We start from the raw sequence: 25,441 nt of genomic DNA, 5'->3' as shown, positions 1-25,441 counted from the left end.
TGCAGATAATCCTTTTTCCAATCCTTCTTGAAGGAAGGATAGAATCTTAGGAATCTTAACCTTGTCCCAAGGGAATCCTTTAGATTCACACCAACAGATATATTTTTTCCAAATTTTGTGGTAAATCTTTCTAGTTACAGGCTTTCTGGCCTGAACAAGAGTATCGATAACAGAATCTGAGAACCCTCGCTTCGATAAGATCAAGCGTTCAATCTCCAAGCAGTCAGCTGGAGTGAGACCAGATTCGGATGTTCGAACGGACCTTGAACAAGAAGGTCTCGTCTCAAAGGTAGCTTCCATGGTGGAGCCGATGACATATTCACCAGATCTGCATACCAAGTCCTGCGTGGCCACGCAGGAGCTATCAAGATCACCGACGCCCTCTCCTGATTGATCCTGGCTACCAGCCTGGGGATGAGAGGAAACGGCGGGAATACATAAGCTAGTTTGAAGGTCCAAGGTGCTACTAGTGCATCCACTAGAGCCGCCTTGGGATCCCTGGATCTGGACCCGAAGCAAGGAACTTTGAAGTTCTGACGAGAGGCCATCAGATCCATGTCTGGAATGCCCCACAGTTGAGTGATTTGGACAAAGATTTCCGGATGGAGTTCCCACTCCCCCGGATGCAATGTCTGACGACTCAGAAAATCCGCTTCCCAATTTTCCACTCCTGGGATGTGGATTGCAGACAGGTGGCAGGAGTGAGACTCCGCCCATTGAATGATTTTGGTCACTTCTTCCATCGCCAGGGAACTCCTTGTTCCCCCCTGATGGTTGATGTACGCAACAGTTGTCATGTTGTCTGATTGAAACCGTATGAACTTGGCCCTCGCTAGCTGAGGCCAAGCCTTGAGAGCATTGAATATCGCTCTCAGTTCCAGAATATTTATCGGTAGAAGAGATTCTTCCCGAGACCAAAGACCCTGAGCTTTCAGGGATCCCCAGACCGCGCCCCAGCCCATCAGACTGGCGTCGGTCGTGACAATGACCCACTCTGGTCTGCGGAAGGTCATCCCTTGTGACAGGTTGTCCAGGGACAGCCACCAACGGAGTGAGTCTCTGGTCCTCTGATTTACTTGTATCCTCGGAGACAAGTCTGTATAGTCCCCATTCCACTGACTGAGCATGCACAGTTGTAATGGTCTTAGATGAATGCGCGCAAAAGGAACTATGTCCATTGCCGCTACCATCAAACCTATCACTTCCATGCACTGCGCTATGGAAGGAAGAGGAACGGAATGAAGTATCCGACAAGAGTCTAGAAGTCTTGTTTTTCTGGCCTCTGTCAGAAAAATCCTCATTTCTAAGGAGTCTATTATTGTTCCCAAGAAGGGAACCCTTGTCGACGGAGATAGAGAACTCTTTTCCACGTTCACTTTCCATCCGTGAGATCTGAGAAAGGCCAGGACGATGTCCGTGTGAGCCTTTGCTTGAGGAAGGGACGACGCTTGAATCAGAATGTCGTCCAAGTAAGGTACTACAGCAATGCCCCTTGGTCTTAGCACAGCTAGAAGGGACCCTAGTACCTTTGTGAAAATCCTTGGAGCAGTGGCTAATCCGAAAGGAAGCGCCACGAACTGGTAATGCTTGTCCAGGAATGCGAACCTTAGGAACCGATGATGTTCCTTGTGGATAGGAATATGTAGATACGCATCCTTTAAATCCACCGTGGTCATGAATTGACCTTCCTGGATGGAAGGAAGAATTGTTCGAATGGTTTCCATCTTGAACGATGGAACCTTGAGAAACTTGTTTAAGATCTTGAGATCTAAGATTGGTCTGAACGTTCCCTCTTTTTTGGGAACTATGAACAGATTGGAGTAGAACCCCATCCCTTGTTCTCCTAATGGAACAGGATGAATCACTCCCATTGTTAACAGGTCTTCTACACAATGTAAGAATGCCTGTCTTTTTATGTGGTCTGAAGACAACTGAGACCTGTGGAACCTCCCCCTTGGGGCAAGCCCCTTGAATTCCAGAAGATAACCTTGGGAGACTATTTCTAGTGTCCAAGGATCCAGAACATCTCTTGCCCAAGCCTGAGCGAAGAGAGAGAGTCTGCCCCCCACCAGATCCGGTCCCGGATCGGGGGCCAACATTTCATGCTGTCTTGGTAGCACTGGCAGGTTTCTTGGCCTGCTTTCCCTTGTTCCAGCCTTGCATTGGTCTCCAAGCTTGCTTGGCTTGAGAAGTATTACCCTCTTGCTTAGAGGACGTAGCACTTTGGGCTGGTCCGTTTCTACGAAAGGGACGAAAATTAGGTTTATTTTTGGCCTTGAAAGGCCGATCCTGAGGAAGGGCATGGCCCTTACCCCCAGTGATATCAGAGATAATCTCTTTCAAGTCAGGGCCAAACAGCGTTTTCCCCTTGAAAGGAATGTTAAGTAGCTTGTTCTTGGAAGACGCATCAGCTGACCAAGATTTCAACCAAAGCGCTCTGCGCGCCACAATAGCAAACCCAGAATTCTTAGCCGCTAACCTAGCCAATTGCAAAGTGGCGTCTAGGGTGAAAGAATTAGCCAATTTGAGAGCATTGATTCTGTCCATAATCTCCTCATAAGGAGGAGAATCACTATCGACCGCCTTTACCAGCTCATCGAACCAGAAACATGCGGCTGTAGCGACAGGGACAATGCTTGAAATTGGTTGTAGAAGGTAACCCTGTTGAACAAACATCTTTTTAAGTAAACCTTCTAATTTTTTATCCATAGGATCTTTGAAAGCACAACTATCTTCTATGGGTATAGTGGTGCGTTTGTTTAAAGTGGAAACCGCTCCCTCGACCTTGGGGACTGTCTGCCATAAGTCCTTTCTGGGGTCGACCATAGGAAACAATTTTTTAAATATGGGGGGAGGGACGAAAGGAATACCGGGCCTTTCCCATTCTTTATTTACAATGTCCGCCACCCGCTTGGGTATAGGAAAAGCTTCTGGGAGCCCCGGGACCTCTAGGAACTTGTCCATTTTACATAGCTTCTCTGGGATGACCAAATTGTCACAATCATCCAGAGTGGATAATACCTCCTTAAGCAGAGCGCGGAGATGTTCCAACTTAAATTTAAACGTAATCACATCAGGTTCAGCTTGTTGAGAAATGTTCCCTGAATCTGTAATTTCTCCCTCAGACAAAACCTCCCTGGCCCCATCAGACTGGTTTAGGGGCCCTTCAGAACCATTATTATCAGCGTCGTCATGCTCTTCAGTATCTAAAACAGAGCAGTCGCGCTTACGCTGATAAGTGTGCATTTTGGCTAAAATGTTTTTGACAGAATTATCCATTACAGCCGTTAATTGTTGCATAGTAAGGAGTATTGGCGCGCTAGATGTACTAGGGGCCTCCTGAGTGGGCAAGACTCGTGTAGACAAAGGAGGGAATGATGCAGTACCATGCTTACTCCCCTCACTTGAGGAATCATCTTGGGCATCATTGTCATTGTCACATAAATCACATTTATTTAAATGAGAAGGAACTCTGGCTTCCCCACATTCAGAACACAGTCTATCTGGTAGTTCAGACATGTTAAACAGGCATAAACTTGATAACAAAGTACAAAAAACGTTTTAAAATTAAACCGTTACTGTCACTTTAAATTTTAAACTGAACACACTTTATTACTGCAATTGCGAAAAAATATGAAGGAATTGTTCAAAATTCACCAAAATTTCACCACAGCGTCTTAAAGCCTTAAAAGTATTGCACACCAAATTTGGAAGCTTTAACCCTTAAAATAACGGAACCGGAGCCGTTTTTAACTTTAACCCCTTTACAGTCCCTGGTATCTGCTTTGCTGAGACCCAACCAAGCCCAAAGGGGAATACGATACCAAATGACGCCTTCAGAAAGTCTTTTCTATGTATCAGAGCTCCTCACACATGCGACTGCATGTCATGCCTCTCAAAAACAAGTGCGCAACACCGGCGCGAAAATGAGGCTCTGCCTATGATTTGGGAAAGCCCCTAAAGAATAAGGTGTCTAAAAAAGTGCCTGCCGATATAATCTTATCAAAATACCCAGATTAAATGATTCCTCAAGGCTAAATATGTGTTAATAATGAATCGATTTAGCCCAGAAAAAGTCTACAGTCTTAATAAGCCCTTGTGAAGCCCTTATTTACTATCTTAATAAACATGGCTTACCGGATCCCATAGGGAAAATGACAGCTTCCAGCATTACATCGTCTTGTTAGAATGTGTCATACCTCAAGCAGCAAGAGACTGCTCACTGTTCCCCCAACTGAAGTTAATTCCTCTCAACAGTCCTGTGTGGAACAGCCATGGATTTTAGTAACGGTTGCTAAAATCATTTTCCTCATACAAACAGAAATCTTCATCTCTTTTCTGTTTCTGAGTAAATAGTACATACCAGCACTATTTTAAAATAACAAACTCTTGATTGAATAATAAAAACTACAGTTAAACACTAAAAAACTCTAAGCCATCTCCGTGGAGATGTTGCCTGTACAACGGCAAAGAGAATGACTGGGGTAGGCGGAGCCTAGGAGGGATCATGTGACCAGCTTTGCTGGGCTCTTTGCCATTTCCTGTTGGGGAAGAGAATATCCCACAAGTAAGGATGACGCCGTGGACCGGACACACCTATGTTGGAGAAATATATTTTTCTTTGTTTTCCAGAAGTCTGGTGGGCCTTACAGGGAGAAACATGGTGTGAGGATGAGGTTTCTAAATAAGTCAGATATACAAATTTATTGTTGGTTTATTCTATAAATCCTTTCATAGAAAATATGACTTTTAAACCCATTTTAAAATACTATAAGTAATAAAATCAAGTACTCAGGGTAAATATTATAAAATAATCCCATACAGATTGAACATATAATTTATTGATACTTGAAATTAAAGTGTATTTAATAACAGTTTAAAAGTTAGATATTAAACTGTTAGCAGTATTGATGGTGAGACTGCATTTCCGGTTGTCTGCTGCCATCTAGTGGTTTATACGAGAATTGCAACCAAAGGAGATGGTAGCGTTGGATAACCACATACATTCCAAGTAAAGCAATTAAATATTCAGCTCCGAGGGCCAATGGAAAGACAAGCACTGTGGGGCATATCCGAATATTCACCAATGATTACAATACAGATGCAGGCTTATCACTTGATAAAAAGCTCATGCAGGGGGGCGTGTCATTGCAGTTGCCATGAACAGTCGCAAAAAAGAGAAGCTCCTCACAAACTTGAGAAATCTTGTTATTTACCGTGGCATATATCTACCTTTCCTTGTCAAAACATGTTATGGAAGTGGAAACTCAGCAGAATCGTTTGCTACTAAATAATGCCATAATTTCTACTACTAATAACATAATTACTCTCAAGAGGAGCGTAGCAAGTATGGCGGACTAAACTAAAGAAGCAGCTACAATACCCCCCCCCCCCCCGGTTTCACAGGGTCAGCAGGACTAGACAGCAGGACTAAACTAATTTGAGTTTGGGCACATACTGGGGGCTATTCAGAAATAGATTTACACAACAGCTATCATTTGTGGAGATAATAGGAAGATATCCTGGTACACATCATTGAGGCGCTAGCAGCTGTGGATGTTTGGGAGCACACTATACGTAATGAGATCACACAAAGCTATGAACAGCTACAGAGGGATCTTTGCTCTCTAATTCTGGTCATCTCGGACCAGTATTCCGCTCCTGCCCCGGAGTCCTCGGAGGGCTGCCTCAGATCAGATAAGAACTTTACTTACCCGGAGCTACCGGCAAAGTCCGGCTGCCCTCCCGCTCATTCCTACAAGGCCCGAGGGGTTGCTGCGTCACAGAGCCCTACTTTTGGCCCTGCGGCCATTGCGACAAAAGGAGCCGGCCTATCTCATAAGAGGGCATTGTCGACTTTTCCCAAAAAGAAAACCGGCGCATACCGGGACTGTCGGGGCCAAAATGATCTGTCAACTAACGTGTTAGACTGCAACAAGTTCGATCTATCAGCCCAGAGGAAATCTTTCTCCATTTTGCAGCGTGAGGACATTGATATCCCGAGAGAGCCTGATCATGCAGGTAATCTTTCACAGCAAGCCAGCTGCAGTGCCGTGACAAGTTTATCCTTCCATATGAACACTGTTCTCGCTTACATAAGAATGGGTATCGGATAAAGCCAATTACGGACATAGTGCTCAAGTCTTTCGGCTTGGGACAAGATGGACGCTAGTAACTATTCCTAGCTTATGCCAAGTTAAGAGTTCTGTGGTTCTTCAACTATTGTCCCTTTGATACGATATAGATACACACTGCTTTATATATTCCTCAAAAGTTTTTGTATACAAGTTTAATGTATAGCATTAGATTAGTAATAGCGTGGTTTTATGCTCATCTTGTTTATGTCTTGATTATTTATTTGTTTTTCTTACTATTCTCTATCAAAGCTTAGTTATACGGATATGCATATACTAATTTTGCTTGGATCATATCTAACACATATCTCTAAATTGTTGTAGTAATGGTGTTCATGTCCAGAGGGACTTTTGCATATTTTGCTAGCTATCTCTATCCTAGGACGAGTATGATTTATGCCTAAGAGACTGTTCATGGTGGGCTCACGAGGTTCAGCATTACTGTTCTCTGCTTGAAATAACTTGGCATCTCCCCGCACTGCCAGCGGCCGAGGTAGTGTGGCATGCTAAGAAATCTTTTATATTTCAAAACAGTTGTATATTAGTTCCAATTTAATGTTAATCTGGTACCTCTGTGGTTTTCAGTTCAGAGCACTAGTTACATAGCTAGCAGCTATTATTATAGATCCAGCATAATGTACTTATACTACACCAGTTCTGAATGGCCCCTATACACCTATAAACTTGCAAACCTAATTTATGCCTACTATTAGGAGGATATAGTGCCCAGATATTATATTATATTGTATTATATACTATATTATATTATAGATTCATTAACACTTTGCTATTTATATTTTCCATACACTGTCTAGCCTGCTGTACTTTTACACATACATCTTCTCAGGTCCAAGAATGACCGTGTTGAATGTTAGAGTACCTCCCTGAGTTTTTTTAGTTTGCATAGGTCCAAGAGTGGCCTGTTTCAACAATGGAGGTGCTATCATACCTTATATAAATTAAAAAAAGAGGTTCTTTTCACTCAGTTGGGTAACAATCTATTGTACTTGAGATGACCTGACTTTTTATGTTTTGCCAGCTTTGCAATGTCCTTGTTTTATTTCAGGTCTTAGTGGCATAGCCAATTTAACTTGAGATATGTTTACTATTATTTCCACTGTACCTTTTATTGTTGTTACTGTCTTGCACAACCTCAATAAAAACTATTTAAAAAAAAAAAAAAAAAAAAAAGCTCATGCAAGAGGAAAGAAAGTGTCTTTTGCTGGAATTTTGACTGACTGATATCCTGGCTGCCTTTTGGAAAACAGTCTCTATAAGCAAAATTGGGCCTAAACCTTTTATTCTCTGAATTGCAAATACCTCTCATATTTATGAGGTGAACTGGATTCATCTGAAAAGATAAAACTTCAAATTGGTTTAACTGGTGATGTATACGGTTGATCTGTATTTTATATTTAAATCAAAGGTATTCTAAAGCTATAGTTAGAATGCAGTTGGTAAGTTAAAGAACATATTTGATGTTTTAAGTTTATATCCATAGTCCTGTGTAAATTAGAACAGTCATATTTAGTGCTAAGTAATTTATTTGCCAGACAGGATTTTGCACTCCAGATTTATAAAGTCAGTCCTTATTGTGAACTCTTTCAGAACTGCACATAAATTGGTTATTGTGGTTAAAATCTCTGGTTGCGGTAAATTAAGCGCTGTAAATTTGTAATCCATATTTGGCATTGAATTAGAGTTATTGGTTAATTATAAGTTGTTCTAGTAGAATTAATTTGTGGTATTATAAATGAGCAACTCATTGTGAGTAAGGTTAATTTTAGACATTTTTTATGATCTGTTCGGTATAGAATATTGTAACGGAATAAGTGTGCATAATTGATTCATAATCAATGGCTGGGACACTCACCACCTCCTAGACCCAGACAGTTAACAGAGGAAATGCTCTCCTCAGGTTCAAGTCTCAGCCGGAATGGAGGAAATGAACATAGACCACACCCGGTCACCTGGAGGGCAAGACAGTACTTCCCCTGTTATTACAAGTACAGCAAGTAATAGGAGTTGTGCAACACTTTCAAAAACTAAAGTGAAACTTAAAAGTGAAACCCGTTTGTTCCAGCCAAAACACAGTCTATCAGCCCAGGAAAAAAAATCACACAAAGCAGCATGTAAATAATTGATACACTGATTAATTAACCCTTCAATAAACCACCTACAGAGGATATTAACCCAGGATCCTATCAATGTATAAAGGAGCCACACTGTGACCCTGTTATAGCTTTTTATGTGTAAAAATTGAAACAATCTTGCCTCCAGGATCCATGCTGTGGAACAGAACATAGCCTCTCAAGTGTGACAGTCTTATAGCAGCGCTCCTGACATGGACTTGAGTAAGAGAAAGCAGGCAGTGAAACTCATCAACACGGATTGCTTAGGAGCTGTTAGCAGTAGTCTGGATGGTTTCCCTGCATCTCCAGACTCTAACTTTCATCAATACTCTCACTGAGAGGTTGACATGACTACTTAAAACTCCAGTCCTATCTCGAAGGGCAGATACCCTTTTTCAGGACTCTCCGAATCTTCTGACACTTCTCTGCCACCTCCTAACATGACAAAAGGCAAAGAATGACTGGTGGCCAGGTGTTGTATTTCCCAAAAGTAAGGAATCTGTGGACTCTCTCTATCTTAGGAAGAAAAATAGAAACTTATTTGTTAGCAGGTGATATGTAATGTGCTTATTTTTATTTTTTTTTGTCTCCCCAAACTCATGATATACATGTTGCATCTTTAAAGAAATACATAATCCAGCAGCACACTGGGGCTGTAACGTTGACTTCTAATGTTCCTTTAACACGTAAAGAAAGCTGCACAAACACTGTACACACATGGCAGGCAGTATCCTCACCTGGTGCGTTGTTTTCGCTTGAATCTCAGCCGGATGACAGGGGTACCACTGAACATTCTGCCAAGGTAAAGTGATTTTACGCTCTTTTCAGTAGCAAATGGAAGACAAGGTACAATATCCTGCAAGCAAATTCAGCATAACACAGTGAAGTTTTCCAACGGAATGCCACTTAGGCATACATTTAAAGCATGCACATTAAGATAAGCAGTTACTTGCTCTATTCATTAACTTGACAGCACAGCTAATTAACATCCTGCTACATTACATGCTATTATACTACCCAATGAATCAGTTAATACCTCACACGTGTTCATGTTATAGGATAATTTAACACCTCCTCTTCCATCGCAGTGGCAGTTATAGCTTCCTGGAGAGTTGACACAAGCCTGTTCACATCGCTGCTCTTCACATTCATTTATGTCTGTGTGATAATAAAGAAAAATCACAAAATATATTCATGCTGTATTTATGTAAAACCACTGAAATTTAGATAAAATTCCCAGGTACTGGCTGCTGACTAAATAGATCTTTTGAAAGTAAAGTTTGCATGAAAATCATTGGCTATTGGGAGAACTATTAAAAATATTTGTTGGCAGATGTGTCTATTGACAATGCTACATTTGTCCTGGAACAGTATTTAACCTCATTCCCCTATTAAGAGGGTTTAAAAATACTACAACTAAATTTGAGAGTTTATTTTTTATAATTCAACTAATATTTGCAAATGACAATATATGTTTTACTTAAAGTGATATATATATACAGAGAGTGCAGAATTATTAGGCAAGTTGTATTTTTGAGGATTAATTTTATTATTGAACAACCACCATGTTCTCAATGAACCCAAAAAACTCAAATATCAAAGCTGAATATTTTTGGAAGTAGTTTTTAGTTTGTTTTTAGTTTTAGCTATTTTAGGGGGATATCTGTGTGTGCAGGTGACTATTACTGTGCATAATTATTAGGCAACTTAACAAAAAACAAATATATACCCATTTCAATTATTTATTTTTACCAGTGAAACCAATATAACATCTCAACATTCACATATATACATTTCTGACATTCAAAAACAAATCAGTGACCAATATAGCCACCTTTCTTTGCAAGGACACTCAAAAGCCTGCCATCCATGGATTCTGTCAGTGTTTTGATCTGTTCACCATCAACATTGCATGCAGCAGCAACCACAGCCTCCCAGACACTGTTCAGAGAGGTGTACTGTTTTCCCTCCTTGTAAATCTCACATTTGATGATGGACCACAGGTTCTCAATGGGGTTCAGATCAGGTGAACAAGGAGGCCATGTCATTAGATTTTCTTCTTTTATACCCTTTCTTGCCAGCCACGCTGTGGAGTACTTGGACGCGTGTGATGGAGAATTGTCCTGCATGAAAATCATGTTTTTCTTGAAGGATGCAGACTTCTTCCTGTACCACTGCTTGAAGAAGGTGTCTTCCAGAAACTGGCAGTAGGACTGGGAGTTGAGCTTTACTCCATCCTCAACCCGAAAAGGCCCCACAAGCTCATCTTTGATGATACCAGCCCAAACCAGTACTCCACCTACACCTTGCTGGCGTCTGAGTCGGACTGGAGCTCTCTGCTCTTTACCAATCCAGCCACGGGCCCATCCATCTGGCCCATCAAGACTCACTCTCATTTCATCAGTCCATAAAACCTTAGAAAAATCAGTCTTGAGATATTTCTTGGCCCAGTCTTGACGTTTCAACTTGTGTGTCTTGTTCAGTGGTGGTCGTCTTTCAGCCTTTCTTACCTTGGCCATGTCTCTGAGTATTGCACACCTTGTGCTTTTCGGCACTCCAGTGATGTTGCAGCTCTGAAATATGGCCAAACTGGTGGCAAGTGGCATCTTGGCAGCTGCACGCTTGACTTTTCTCAGTTCATGGGCAGTTATTTTGCGCCTTGGTTTTTCCACACGCTTCTTGCGACCCTGTTGACTATTTTGAATGAAACGCTTGATTGTTCGATGATCACGCTTCAGAAGCTTTGCAATTTTAAGAGTGCTGCATCCCTCTGCAAGATATCTCACTATTTTTGAATTTTCTGAGCCTGTCAAGTCCTTCTTTTGACCCATTTTGCCAAAGGAAAGGAAGTTGCCTAATAATTATGCACACCTGATATAGGGTGTTGATGTCATTAGACCACACCCCTTCTCATTACAGAGATGCACATCACCTAATATGCTTAATTGGTAGTAGGCTTTCGAGCCTATACAGCTTGGAGTAAGACAACATGCATAAAGAGGATGATGTGGTCAAAATACTAATTTGCCTAATAATTCTGCACTCCATGTATGTATATATATATATATGTAAAAAATGAAATGTGCATGGGTGCATTTTAAATCAATTTGAAAAAAAAGGTATTTTTTCCATATACTTTCTGCAGCATATGCACATATCCTGTGATGGCCTGTGCGCCAGTATCCAAATACCATGGGGGAGATTTAATAAGCAGCGGAAGCTGCTTTCTCCGCCCGATGTTTCCAGCTCGCCAGAAACCTAAGAAGCAGCGGTTGTAAGACCTCTGCTCGTTAACTTGTCCGCCACCTCTTGGGTGGTGGACTGCAATCATCCAGATTCGATACAATCGGGATGATTGAAACCCCCTGCTAGCGGCCTGCGGTTTAATAAATCGACCCCCATGTCTGCTTAGAGAACTGGTAGTGGTGTGTATTGCTTCTCAAGACCTAATTTGTATCATACAAGTCACTGCTGACTTTCTGAGCAGTTGTGGTGTTTAAATACTGGTGCACAGGCCTTCACAGGATATGTGTTTTTCGCAAAAAAACAATAACTTTTACTGATGAAAGTATATTACAAAAATGCTTATATTTTAAATTGAAATGCACTCATGCACATTTCTTTTTCACTTTTCTAACCCTTTAAAGTGGACATTTTGTTTTTACGTTTTGGGGACTGTCCTTGTCAGCCAGTGAGTTTCCATCCCACAAACTAGTTGTGCATATCCATGCGTTGCTTGTTTTGTACGGGTGTATGTGAGAGATGTGTGAATATCCATTTCAAAGGCTATACACATACCTTGACAACTTTTAGTTGATTCATCATATTTGTATCCATCTTCACAAAGACATGCGTAAGTGCTAGGCATGTTTTTACACTGTGCGGTTCCACATATGCTTGGTGATATTGAGCATTCATTAATGTCTGCAAAATATAAGCAAGGGTTAGTTGCCTTTAAAGAACTAAAGAGCCATTTACTGTCAAAAAAGAATTACAAATTGATATCCTATAAGTCGCCACACTACACAGTTGGCACTGTTTTTAAGAGACTTTTTTTACTTTCACAAAATTGTAAGACTCTTGCAATAATTAATGACAGAGGCATAGACTGCTGGAAAAGTGGATCCTCTCTAATTCTAGGTGATTGCTGGTGATAAAAGGAACAACCCTATGTGACACAGAGGGGGTTATATCTCCATCTTGAAGCACTCAACATAAATCACAGGTTTAAGGTCACTAAATGTAAATGGACATTTATTGTTTGTTACAAGTGTTTGTGATTGCTGTTCTAAAATGTGTAAACTGGTGGCAACATAAAAAACAGAATTTATGTTTACCTGATAAATTACTTTCTCCAACGGTGTGTCCGGTCCACGGCGTCATCCTTACTTGTGGGATATTCTCTTCCCCAACAGGAAATGGCAAAGAGCCCAGCAAAGCTGGTCACATGATCCCTCCTAGGCTCCGCCTTCCCCAGTCATTCGACCGACGTAAAGGAGGAATATTTGTATAGGAGAAATCATATGATACCGTGGTGACTGTAGTTAGAGAAAATAAATCATCAGACCTGATTAAAAAACCAGGGCGGGCCGTGGACCGGACACACCGTTGGAGAAAGTAATTTATCAGGTAAACATAAATTCTGTTTTCTCCAACATAGGTGTGTCCGGTTCACGGCGTCATCCTTACTTGTGGGAACCAATACCAAAGCTTTAGGACACGGATGATGGGAGGGAGCAAATCAGGTCACTTAGATGGAAGGCACCACGGCTTGCAAAACCTTTCTCCCAAAAATAGCCTCAGAAGAAGCAAAAGTATCAAATTTGTAAAATTTAGTAAAAGTGTGCAGTGAAGACCAAGTCGCTGCCTTACATATCTGATCAACAGAAGCCTCGTTCTTGAAGGCCCATGTGGAAGCCACGGCCCTAGTGGAATGAGCTGTGATTCTTTCAGGAGGCTGCCGTCCGGCAGTCTCATAAGCCAATCTGATGATGCTTTTAAGCCAAAAAGAGAGAGAGAGGTAGAAGTTGCTTTTTGACCTCTCCTTTTACCAGAATAAACAACAAACAAGGAAGATGTTTGTCTGAAATCCTTTGTAGCCTCTAAATAGAATTTTAGAGCACGAACTACATCCAAATTGTGCAACAAACGTTCCTTCTTTGAAACTGGATTCGGACACAAAGAAGGCACGACTATCTCCTGGTTAATATTTTTGTTAGAAACAACTTTCGGAAGAAAACCAGGTTTAGTACGCAAAACCACCTTATCTGCATGGAACACCAGATAAGGAGGAGAACACTGCAGAGCAGATAACTCTGAAACTCTTCTAGCAGAAGAAATTGCAACCAAAAACAAAACTTTCCAAGATAATAACTTGATATCAAAGGAATGTAGGGGTTCAAACGGAACCCCCTGAAGAACTGAAAGAACTAAATTAAGACTCCAAGGAGGAGTCAAAGGTTTGTAAACAGGCTTGATTCTAACCAGAGCCTGAACAAAAGCTTGAACATCTGGCACAGCCGCCAGCTTTTTGTGAAGTAAAACAGATAAAGCAGAAATCTGTCCCTTCAAAGAACTTGCAGATAATCCTTTCTCCAAACCTTCTTGAAGAAAGGATAGAATCTTAGGAATTTTTATCTTGTTCCATGGGAATCCTTTAGATTCACACCAACAGATATATTTTTTCCATATTTTATGGTAGATTTTTCTAGTTACAGGCTTTCTGGCCTGAACAAGAGTATCAATGACAGAATCTGAGAACCCTCGCTTTGATAAAATCAAGCGTTCAATCTCCAAGCAGTCAGTTGGAGTGAGGCCAGATTCGGATGTTCGAACGGACCTTGAACAAGAAGGTCCTGTCTCAAAGGTAGCTTCCATGGTGGAGCCGATGACATATTCACCAGATCTGCATACCAAGTCCTGCGTGGCCACGCAGGAGCTATCAAGATCACCGATACCCTCTCCTGTTTGATCCTGGCTACCAGCCTGGGAATGAGAGGAAACGGTGGGAACACATAAGCTAGGTTGAAGCTCCAAGGTGCTACTAGTGCATCCACTAGAGTCGCCTTGGGATCCCTGGATCTGGACCCGTAGCAAGGAACCTTGAAGTTCTGACGAGACGCCATCAGATCCATGTCTGGAATGCCCCACAATTGAATTATTTGGGCAAAGATTTCCGGATGGAGTTCCCACTCCCCCGGATGAAATGTCTGACGACTCAGAAAATCCGCTTCCCAATTTTCCACTCCTGGGATGTGGATTGCAGACAAGTGGCAGGAGTGAGTCTCCGCCCATTGAATTATTTTGGTCACTTCTTCCATCGCCAGGGAACTCCTTGTTCCCCCCTGATGGTTGATATACGCAACAGTCGTCATGTTGTCTGATTGAAACCGTATGAATTTGGCCTTTGCTAGCTGAGGCCAAGCCTTGAGAGCATTGAATATCGCTCTCAGTTCCAGAATATTTATCGGGAGAAGAGATTCTTCCCGAGACCAAAGACCCTGAGCTTTCAGGGGTTCCCAGACCGCACCCCAGCCCACCAGACTGGCGTCGGTCGTGACAATGACCCACTCTGGTCTGCGGAAGCTCATCCCTTGTGACAGGTTGTCCAGGGTCAGCCACCAACGGAGTGAATCTCTGGTCCTCTGATCTACTTGTATCGTCGGAGACAAGTCTGTATAATCCCCATTCCACTGACTGAGCATGCACAGTTGTAATGGTCTTAGATGAATTCGCGCAAAAGGAACTATGTCCATTGCCGCGACCATCAAACCTATTACTTCCATGCACTGCGCTATGGAAGGAAGAAGAACAGAATGAAGTACTTGACAAGAGCTTAGAAGTTTTGATTTTCTGGCCTCTGTCAGAAAAATCCTCATTTCTAAGGAGTCTATTATTGTTCCCAAGAAGGGAACTCTTGTTGACGGAGATAGAGAACTTTTTTCTACGTTCACTTTCCACCCGTGAGATCTGAGAAAGGCCAGGACAATGTCCGTATGAGCCTTTGCTTGTGGTAGAGACGACGCTTGAATCAGTATGTCGTCCAAGTAAGGTACTACTGCAATGCCCCTTGGTCTTAGCACCGCTAGAAGGGACCCTAGTACCTTTGTGAAAATTCTTGGAGCAGTGGCTAATCCGAATGGAAGTGCCACAAACTGGTAATGCTTGTCCAGAAAGGCGAACCTTAGGAACCGATGATGTTCCTTGTGGATAGGAATATGTAGAAACGCATCCTTTAAATCCACCGTGGTCATGAATTGACCTTCCTGGATGGTAGGAAGAATTGTCCGAATGGTTTCCATTTTGAACGATGGAACCTTGAGAAATTTGTTTAGGATCTTGAGATCTAAGATTGGTCTGAATGTTCCCTCTTTTTTGGGAACTATGAACAGATTGGAGTAGAATCCCATCCCTTTTTCTCCTAATGGAACAGGATGAATCACTCCCATTTTTAACAGGTCTTCTACACAATGTAAGAATGCCTGTCTTTTTATGTGGTCTGAAGACAATTGAGACCTGTGGAACCTCCCCCTTGGGGGTAGCTCCTTGAATTCCAGAAGATAACCTTGGGAGACTATTTCTAGCGCCCAAGGATCCAGAACATCTCTTGCCCAAGCCTGAGCGAAGAGAGAAAGTCTGCCCCCCACCAGATCCGGTCCCGGATCGGGGGCCAACATCTCATGCTGTCTTGGTAGCAGTGGCAGGTTTCTTGGCCTGCTTACCTTTGTTCCAGCCTTGCATTGGCCTCCAGGCTGGCTTGGTTTGAGAAGTATTACCCTCTTGCTTAGAGGATGTAGAACTTGGGGCTGGTCCGTTTCTGCGAAAGGGACGAAAATTTGGTTTATTTTTAGCCTTAAAAGACCTATCCTGAGGAAGGGCGTGGCCCTTACCCCCAGTGATATCTGAAATCTCTTTCAAGTCAGGGCCAAACAGCGTTTTCCCCTTGAAAGGTATGTTAAGCAATTTGTTCTTGGAAGACGCATCCGCTGACCAAGATTTTAGCCAAAGCGCTCTGCGCGCCACAATAGCAAACCCCGAATTTTTCGCCGCTAATCTTGCCAATTGCAAAGTGGCGTCTAAAGTAAAAGAGTTAGCCAATTTAAGAGCATGAATTCTGTCCATAATCTCCTCATAAGAAGAATCTTTATTGAGCGACTTTTCTAGTTCATCGAACCAGAAACACGCTGCTGTAGTGACAGGAACAATGCATGAAATTGGTTGTAGAAGGTAACCTTGCTGAACAAACATCTTTTTAAGCAAACCCTCTAATTTTTTATCCATAGGATCTTTGAAAGCACAACTATCTTCTATAGGGATAGTAGTGCGTTTGTTTAGAGTAGAAACCGCCCCCTCGACCTTGGGGACTGTCTGCCATAAGTCCTTTCTGGGGTCGACCATAGGAAACAATTTCTTAAATATAGGGGGAGGGACAAAAGGTATGCCGGGCCTTTCCCATTCTTTGTTTACAATGTCCGCCACCCGCTTGGGTATAGGAAAAGCTTCGGGGGGCCCCGGGACCTCTAGGAACTTGTCCATCTTACATAATTTCTCTGGAATGACCAAATTGTCACAATCATCCAGAGTAGATAACACCTCCTTAAGCAGAGCGCGGAGATGTTCCAAGTTAAATTTGAATGTAATCACATCAGGTTCAGCTTGTTGAGAAATTTTCCCTGAATCTGAAATTTCTCCCTCAGACAAAACCTCCCTGGCCCCCTCAGACTGGTGTAGGGGCATGTCAGAACCATTATCATCAGCGTCCTCATGCTCTTCGGTATTTTCTAAAACAGAGCAGTCGCGCTTTTGCTGATAAGTGGGCATTTTGGCTAAAATGTTTTTGATAGAATTATCCATTACAGCCGTTAATTGTTGCATAGTAAGGAGTATTGGCGCACTAGATGTACTAGGGGCCTCCTGTGTGGGCAAGACTGGCGTAGACGAAGGAGGGGATGATGCAGTACCATGCTTACTCCCCTCACTTGAGGAATCATCTTGGGCATCATTTTCTCTAAATTTTTTGTCACATACATCACATCTATTTAAATGAGAAGGAACCTTGGCTTCCTCACATACAGAACATAGTCTATCTGATAGTTCAGACATGTTAAACAGGCATAAACTTGATAACAAAGTACAAAAAACGTTTTAAAATAAAACCGTTACTGTCACTTTAAATTTTAAACTGAACACACTTTATTACTGAATATGTGAAAAAGTATGAAGGAATTGTTCAAAATTCACCAAAATTTCACCACAGTGTCTTAAAGCCTTAAAAGTATTGCAAATTTGAAAGCTTTAACTCTTAAAATAACGGAACCGGAGCCGTTTTTATATTTAACCCCTATACAGTCCCTGGTATCTGCTTTGCTGAGACCCAACCAAGCCCAGAGGGGAATACAATACCAAATGACGCCTTCAGTAAGCTTTTTCTATGTATCTGAGCTCCTCACACATGCATCTGCATGCCTTGCTTCCCAAAAACAACTGCGCATTAGTGGCGCGAAAATGAGGCTCTGCCTATGATTAGAGAAGGCCCCCAGTGAAAAAGGTGTCCAATACAGTGCCTGCCGGTTATTTAACATAATTCCCAAGAATAAAATAACTCCTCAAAGCTATAAACTATTAAAAATGCTTATAAATCAATTGTTTTAGCCCAGAAAAATGTCTACCAGTCTTTAAAGCCCTTGTGAAGCCCTTTATTCTTATTTAATAAAAATGGCTTACCGGATCCCATAGGGAAAATGACAGCTTCCAGCATTACCAAGTCTTGTTAGAAATGTGTCATACCTCAAGCAGCAAAAGTCTGCTCACTGTTTCCCCCAACTGAAGTTAATTCCTCTCAACAGTCCTGTGTGGAAACAGCCATCGATTTTAGTAACGGTTGCTAAAATCATTTTCCTCTTACAAACAGAAATCTTCATCTCTTTTCTGTTTCAGAGTAAATAGTACATACCAGCACTATTTTAAAATAACAAACTCTTGATTGAAGAATAAAAACTACATTTAAACACCAAAAAAACTCTAAGCCATCTCCGTGGAGATGTTGCCTGTACAACGGCAAAGAGAATAACTGGGGAAGGCGGAGCCTAGGAGGGATCATGTGACCAGCTTTGCTGGGCTCTTTGCCATTTCCTGTTGGGGAAGAGAATATCCCACAAGTAAGGATGACGCCGTGGACCGGACACACCTATGTTGGAGAAACTTAATTTATTCGTACCTGATAAATTAATTTCTATCTTGGTAGTGAGAGTTCACAAGATCTTACTCTTAGGCATTACATCACCTGGCCACCAGGAGGAGGCAAAGACACCCTAACTCTCCTACTTCCCTTTCCCTCCCAGTAGTCCATATAGCCAAGGATAGGAATAAAGAAGTAAGAAAGATAGTAGGTTAAAGGAGGTGCAAACTAGAACTGGTGCCCCCAGAAAGAAATGGGAGGGTTATATCAGGTAAGAATATTATTTTTTTTTCTTTCTATTGGTGGGTAAGAGCCGACAAGAATGTACTCTTGGGAACAAAAACCCAAGCTGTGGATTGGATGAACATTTTGGGTAGGCCAAAAAAGGTAAGGCAGGAACCTACTTATCAGGAACCACCGCCTGAAGAACCTTCCTGCCAAATGCTGCCTCTGCCAAGGCAAAAACATTAAAATGATAAAACTTTGTTAAAGTATGCAACGAAGACCAGGTTGCAGCCTTGCATATTTGTTCTACAGAAGCTTCATTCTTGAAGGCACAGGAAGTAGACACAGAATGGTTTGAATGATCAGAAATTCTGGCAGGCAGATGCTGGCCCACCTCCAAGAAAGCCCTGTGGATCAAACTCCTCAACCAAAAAGCCAAAAGACACCGCAGTAGCCATCTAGCCCTTACGCTTACTAGAATACAAAACAAACAAACTGGAGGACTAACAAAAGTCGCTAGTCTCTCACATTTGAATATTGTAATAGTCCCTCCGTAGAAGAACTAGATTTAGGACATAATGCAGGAATAATAATAATAATCTCCCGATTAATGTTTTCAGTTGAAACCACCTTTGGCAAAATACTGGACGCAGTACGTGAAACAGACTAATCCTGATGAAAAACAAGGCAGATCACTAGGAAGAGCTGATAATTCTGAAAGTCTTGCTATCCAAAGAACACATAGGTTAAAATGCTTTAAGAACCAAATTGAGACTCCATGGAGGAGAAATTTTAAATTATGCTTGCCTGATAATTTCCTTTTCTTCTGTATGGGAAGAGTCACCGGCTGCATTCCTTACTTGTGGGAAATACTGAACCTGGTCACAGGAGGAGGCAAAGACACCCCAGCCAAAGGCTTAAATACCTCCCCCACTTCCTCATAACCCCAGTTATTCTGCCGAGGGAACAAGGAACAGTAGGAGAAATATCAGGGTGAAAAAGGTGCCAGAAGAATAAATTTAAATTTAGGGCCGCCCATCGGAGAACACGGGCGGGAGCTATGGACTCTTCCCATACAGAAGGAAAGGAAATTATCAGGCAAGAATAATTTAAGTTTCCCTTCTTAATATGGGAAGAGACCACAGCTGCATTCCTTAATTGTGGGAAACATATACCCAAGCTCTAGAGTACACACAGAAAAAAAGAGAGGCAGACCCTAATCTGAGGGCACCACAGCCTGCAAAAATATCAAAAACTTGTAAAGTTTGGAAAAAGTATGTAAGGAGGACCAGATAAGCCGCCTTACAAATCTGATCCATAGAGGCCTCATTTTTGAAGGCCCAAGAGGAAAGCACTGCTCTCGTAGAATGAGCAGTAATGCACAGAGGAGGCTTATGTCCCGGTGTCTCAATGCTAAACGGATGACACTCCTCAGCCACAAAGATAAGGAAGTCAAAGAGGCCCTCTGACCCCCACGCTTCCCGGGAAAGAGAACAGACAGAGAAAGAAGTTTGTCTAAATTCCTTTGTGGCCTGAAGATAGAACCTCAAGGCACAAACCACATCCAGAATTACGTTAAAAACGTTCCTTTCGACGAAGAAGGAATAGGACCATAAGAAAGGAACCACAATCTCTTGATTGATGTTGCGAATTGAAACAAACTTAGGAAGAAAACCTAACTTGGTTCGTGGAACAGCCTTATAAGCATGGAAAGCCAGATACTCTGCGCGCAGAAGCAATAGCCAGTAGAAAAGGAACCTTCCAAGACAACAATTTAATGTCTACTTCATGCATAGGCTCCAACGGAGCCCGTTGCAAAACTTTAAGAACAAGATTTAATCTCAAAGGAGGAGCATTTGATCTAAACACAGGTCTGATCCTAGCAGAGCCTTAACAACAAATGACTGCACATCTGGAAGCTCAGCGAATCTCTTGTGCAGTAACACAGACAGGGCCGAAATCTGTCCCATCAGGGGACTTGCAGAAAAGCCCTTCTCCAGTTAATCCTGGAGAACAGAACAAGTAGGTCCTCCACACTTTATGATAGATGCGACGAGCAACCAGCTTACAAGCTTGAATGAGAGTAAAAATAACTCAGAAAACCCTCTCTTCGCTAAGACTAAGCGTTCAATCTCCACACAGTCAGCCTCAGAGAATCTAGACATTGATGAACAAAGAGACCTTGGTCAGCAGATCCCTGCAACAAGTTAACTTCCACGGAGGAGATGAGGACATCCCCACTAGATCCGCGAACCATATCCTTCGCAGCCAAGAAGGAGCAATCAGTATCACTGACGCCTGCTCTTGCTTGATTCGGACTACTACACGAGTAAGTAGTGGTACACGGCCGGAAAAGATAAATTAGATGGAACCTACAAGGCACCACTAATGCATCGCTAATGCATCGGTTAGCTCCGCCTGAGGATCCCTGTACCTCGACCCATATCTGGGTAGCTTGGTATTGAGACGTCATAAGATCTTTCTTTTGCAAATCTCTGCAAACACTTTGGGATGGAGAGACCATTCCCCCAGATGAAAGGATTGTCTGATGAGGAAATCCGCTGCCCAGTTATCCACACCCGGAATGTGGATCGCTGACAGCAAACAGATGTGGGTCTCTGTCCACTCCAGAATCCGAGATACTTCCCCTATAGCTAGGGAGCTTCCCCTCCCCCCCTGATGGTTGATCTAAGCTGATGAGGTTATCTCCGCAAACACTTTGGGATGGAGAGACCATTCCCCCGGATAAAAGGATGGTCTGATGAGGAAATCTGCTGCCCAGTTATCCACACCGGAATGTGAATCGCTGACAGCAAACAGATGTGGGTCTCTGTCCACTCCAGAATCCGAGATACTTCACTTATAGCTAGGGAGCTTCCCCTCCCCCCCCTGATGGTTGATCTAAGCCGCTGAGGTCTGATTGGAATATGATAAACTGGGACAAACCCAGCAGAGGCCAAGCCTTCAGAGCATTGTATATTGCCCAAAGTTTCAAAATGAGATTGGGAGGGAGCTTTCCTCCTGAGTCCATATGCCCTGTGCCTTCCTGGCACCCCAAACAGTTCTTTATTCTGACAGACTGGCAACCGTAGTCACAATCACCCAGGATGGTCTTAAGACGGACGTCCCTTGGGACAAGAGATCCGGACAAAACCACCAAGAGAGCGATTCTCTCGATCAGTTGTCCAGAAAAATCTGTTGAGACCGGTCCGAATGATCGCCGTTCCACTGCTTCAGCATGCGCAGTTGCAACAGACTGAGGTGAAACCTGGCAAAGGGAATGATGTCCATGCTGGACACCATGAGACCATTCACCTTCATACACCGAGCCACAGAAGGCCTTAAGGAGGTGTGCAACGTCTCTGGTCTGTTAGAAATATTCTCATGTCTATGGAGTCAATTTTAGTACCCGGGAATTCCACCCTGGTACCTGATATAAGAGAACTCTCTCTAGATTTATCTTCCATCCATGGGATCGAAGAAGACAGAGGAGAGATTCTGAATGGTCCACTCTTCGAAAAATTTCTTGGAGCCGTAGCTAGACCCAACGGCAGTGCAATAAGCTGGAAGTGCTGGTCCAGGGACGCAAACTTTAGGAACTGGAGTGGTCCTTGAGCATTGGTACGTGAAGGGAGCATCCTTCAAATCTATTGTGGTCATGAACTGCCCTTCTCAAACAAGGGTAAGAATGGCCCTTATTGTCTCCATCTTGAACAAGGGGACATATAAAAACTTGTTTAAGCACTTTAGGTCTAGAATCTGACAGAAAGTTCCCTCCTTCTTTGGCACCATGAAAAGGTTTGAATAGTATCCCAAACCTCTCTCTGCCATAGGCACCAAGACAATAACTCCTAAGAGGTCAGACAGGAAGACAGGTTTGAGAGGAGGATTCTGCCCCTGGGTGGCTGAGACTTGAAACCTATCTTGTAACCCTGAGCTATGACCTCCAGGACCCATGGATCCTGCACATCCCTGAACCAAGCGACTGAAAAGAGCGACGGCTCGCTACACGATCCAGAAGAGGACCGGGGACTGCCCATTCATGCCGACCTACACTTGGCAGGCTTCTTGCTCTGTTTGGATTTATTCCAGGACTGAGCCTGCTTCCAAGAGCTCTTGGTTTGCTCTGGCTTAGCGGAGGACTGCTGACAATGGGCTTTATCAGAATGAAAAGAATGAAAATTGTCCTTTAGACTAGTTCTTACTCTCTTACGGTAGGAGGGCACCCTTGCCCCCTGTGACAGTGGAGATAATTGAGTCCAGGCCTGGATTAAACAAAATCTTTCCCTTAAAGAGGAGGGAAAGAAGTCTATCCGCAGATCATGACAGCAGCCAGAGGCCGACGGACCTGAGCAGCAAAGCTGAAGCCTTAGAATTCAAATCCATCAAATCCTATAAGGAGTCGCACCCGTAGGTAGTTTCTCCAGCAACCGCGGCAACAGCCTCCGCCAGTTGAAACAAATATCCCGTATGTTGAAACATCTTTTTTAACAGAGTTTCCATCTTTTATCCATGGGCTCTTCAAACGAAGAGCTATCCTCAAGCGGGATAGCAGTATGTTTAGCAAGGGTGAAGATAGCTCCATCCCTTTTAGGGACGGAACCCCACAACTCCATTGAGAGTCCAGGACCAGGGAACAATTTCTTAAAGGAAGAAGAGGGGGAAAAGGAATCCAATCCTGTCCCATTCATTCTTAATAATGTTCGCCATCTAACAGGAGCAGGGAAGGATAAGGTACCACCCTGTCCCCAAACTCTATCCTATTTAGGAATCAAAGGTTCATCAGGCAATTTGGCCTCTGGAACCTCTAAATTTGCCAAAACTTCCTTTAGAAGAAAGCGCAAATTCCTAAAACTAAAGTCTGGTTCCTCCACGGCCGGAGGTTTAGAGGCAGCAGACTCTGATACAGAATGTTCATACTCTGAAGTCTCAGAAAGAACTTCATCCTCGGATAAACTTATTAGATAAATCCAATAAATTATCTGATGTACTCTGGGAAGGAGTGCAATATATAACATTTCGCTTGCGCTTGGCAGGGTGAGGTAAAGCATTAAAGGCCGCAGACACCGCCATCTGCGCAGTAACGTCTGGTGGAAAAAAGGCCCCTCCAGATGGAGGATCAGCAATGCTACGGGAAACTGCATGTGTAGAGAGAAGAATGTAGGGTACGCACCTGACTGGACGACAACTCCTCAGAGGTGGACGGCTCAGTGGTATCAAACATGTTTAATATTATCAAGGCATATGGAACATAATTGAGAGGGCAGATCTAACGCCTCCTCACAATATAAACAGGGATTACTCTTTAGGAATAGAGGGAGTACCCTCTAAAGTAACAGAATCCTCCATCGCTAGTGCAATAACCAGAGAACTATAGAAAATAAAACAATCTTATTTTATTCACAAAAACGGCACCCTTATACCTGAATGGCTGGGGCATTCCCCACCACCTATGACCCAGACAGTACAGAGATTTATGTCTTCTCTCTGATAGACACCCATGTCAGGAAAGAGGGAATGAAAACTGCACAATGCAGGACCGTCTCTGCTATGAGAAAAAAAAGTGCGCCAAACTTGTAAGCTGCACAGTTCTCAAAGTGAAAGTAAAACCTGTATATTCCATAACAGCCTATGAGCCCATAACATCTCACACATAAAAGCAGCATAAAATCAAACATATAAGATTATTCCCCACTGTTCAATAATCCTCCTCAGGAGATATTAACCCTTGATTCTATACAGATAAAAGGAGTCACACTGTGACCCTGTCTTCTTGCGTTATCATACATGTATAAAAAAATTAAACGCTCTTACCAGAATCTTTGCCATGGAACAGTAACACGGTCCTTCAAGTTTGACAGATAGCAGCTTCTGACATGGACTTGAGTGAAGAAAGCAGGCAGCGAAACTTGTCAACGCTGATTGCTTATGGAGTTGATATGAGTCTGGATGGTTTGGCAGAAAGACTCTCCCTGCATCTCTGGACTCTAACTTTCATCCATGATCTTACTGAGAGGCTGACAGGACTACTTAAAACTCCAGTCCCATCTCAAAGAGTACTACCCTCCATAAGAGACTACTCCCAAATCTTCTGACACTTCTCTGCCAACCTCCTGTGACGAAAGGAAAAGAATGACTGGGGTTATGCAGAAGTGGGGGAGGTATTTAAGCCTTTGGCTGGGGTGTCTTTGCCTCCTCCTGATGGCCAGGTTCAGTATTTCCCACAAGTAAGGAATGCAGCTGTGGACTCTTCCCATATTAAGAAGGAAATAGGACTGATAACAGGTCTGATCCTTACCAGAGCCTATACAAAGGATTGAATATCAGGCAAACAAGCTAGTTTCCTGTGTAACAGAACAGAAAGAGCCGAGATCTGACACTTAATAGAACAGACCGACAAACCTTTATTGAAACCCTCCTGAACAAACTGTAAAATCCAATCCTTGCCCTCACTTTGATGAGGCAAAGAACTACTGGGAGAGAAAGGGAAAAAAAGGGATACTTAAAACTCTAGTTAGGGTGTCTTTGCCTCCTCTGGTGGCCAGGTGATATAATTCCAAGAGTATGGTCTTGTGGACTCTCATCACCATTAAAAAGAAACATATCCATAGACTTTAATGGAGATACTTCTTGTTACCACCAGTTTACAATAGCAATGGAAATTAGGCCTATATTAGCAGTCCTATCCTGTGTGCTCCCCTCTTGTTTATTATTTCAAAACACATGGGATCCTTTCTAAATAAGTTGGTCCATTATAAAGAAGAAGCAGCAAG

At 42.7% G+C, this 25,441-nt stretch overlaps 1 protein-coding gene across 3 annotated transcripts in view; it reads right to left on the bottom strand.

The window, feature by feature from the left end:
* Nucleotides 1-25,441, bottom strand: part of GAS6 (growth arrest specific 6) — a 391,979-nt gene that overhangs the window by 156,729 nt on the left and 209,809 nt on the right. For all 3 annotated transcript variants that reach the window (XM_053707678.1, XM_053707680.1, XM_053707679.1), the window contains exons 8-10: nucleotides 12,065-12,190; nucleotides 9,303-9,424; nucleotides 9,004-9,122 (exon numbers count right to left, since the gene is read on the bottom strand). In XM_053707678.1, coding sequence (XP_053563653.1) covers nucleotides 9,004-9,122; nucleotides 9,303-9,424; nucleotides 12,065-12,190 — 367 coding nt within the window. The remainder of the gene's footprint in view (nucleotides 1-9,003; nucleotides 9,123-9,302; nucleotides 9,425-12,064; nucleotides 12,191-25,441) is intronic.

Source organism: Bombina bombina, chromosome 3, assembly GCF_027579735.1.
Source record: "Bombina bombina isolate aBomBom1 chromosome 3, aBomBom1.pri, whole genome shotgun sequence".
Lineage (NCBI taxonomy): Eukaryota > Metazoa > Chordata > Amphibia > Anura > Bombinatoridae > Bombina > Bombina bombina.
This window is presented reverse-complemented; position numbering and strand designations above follow the sequence as displayed.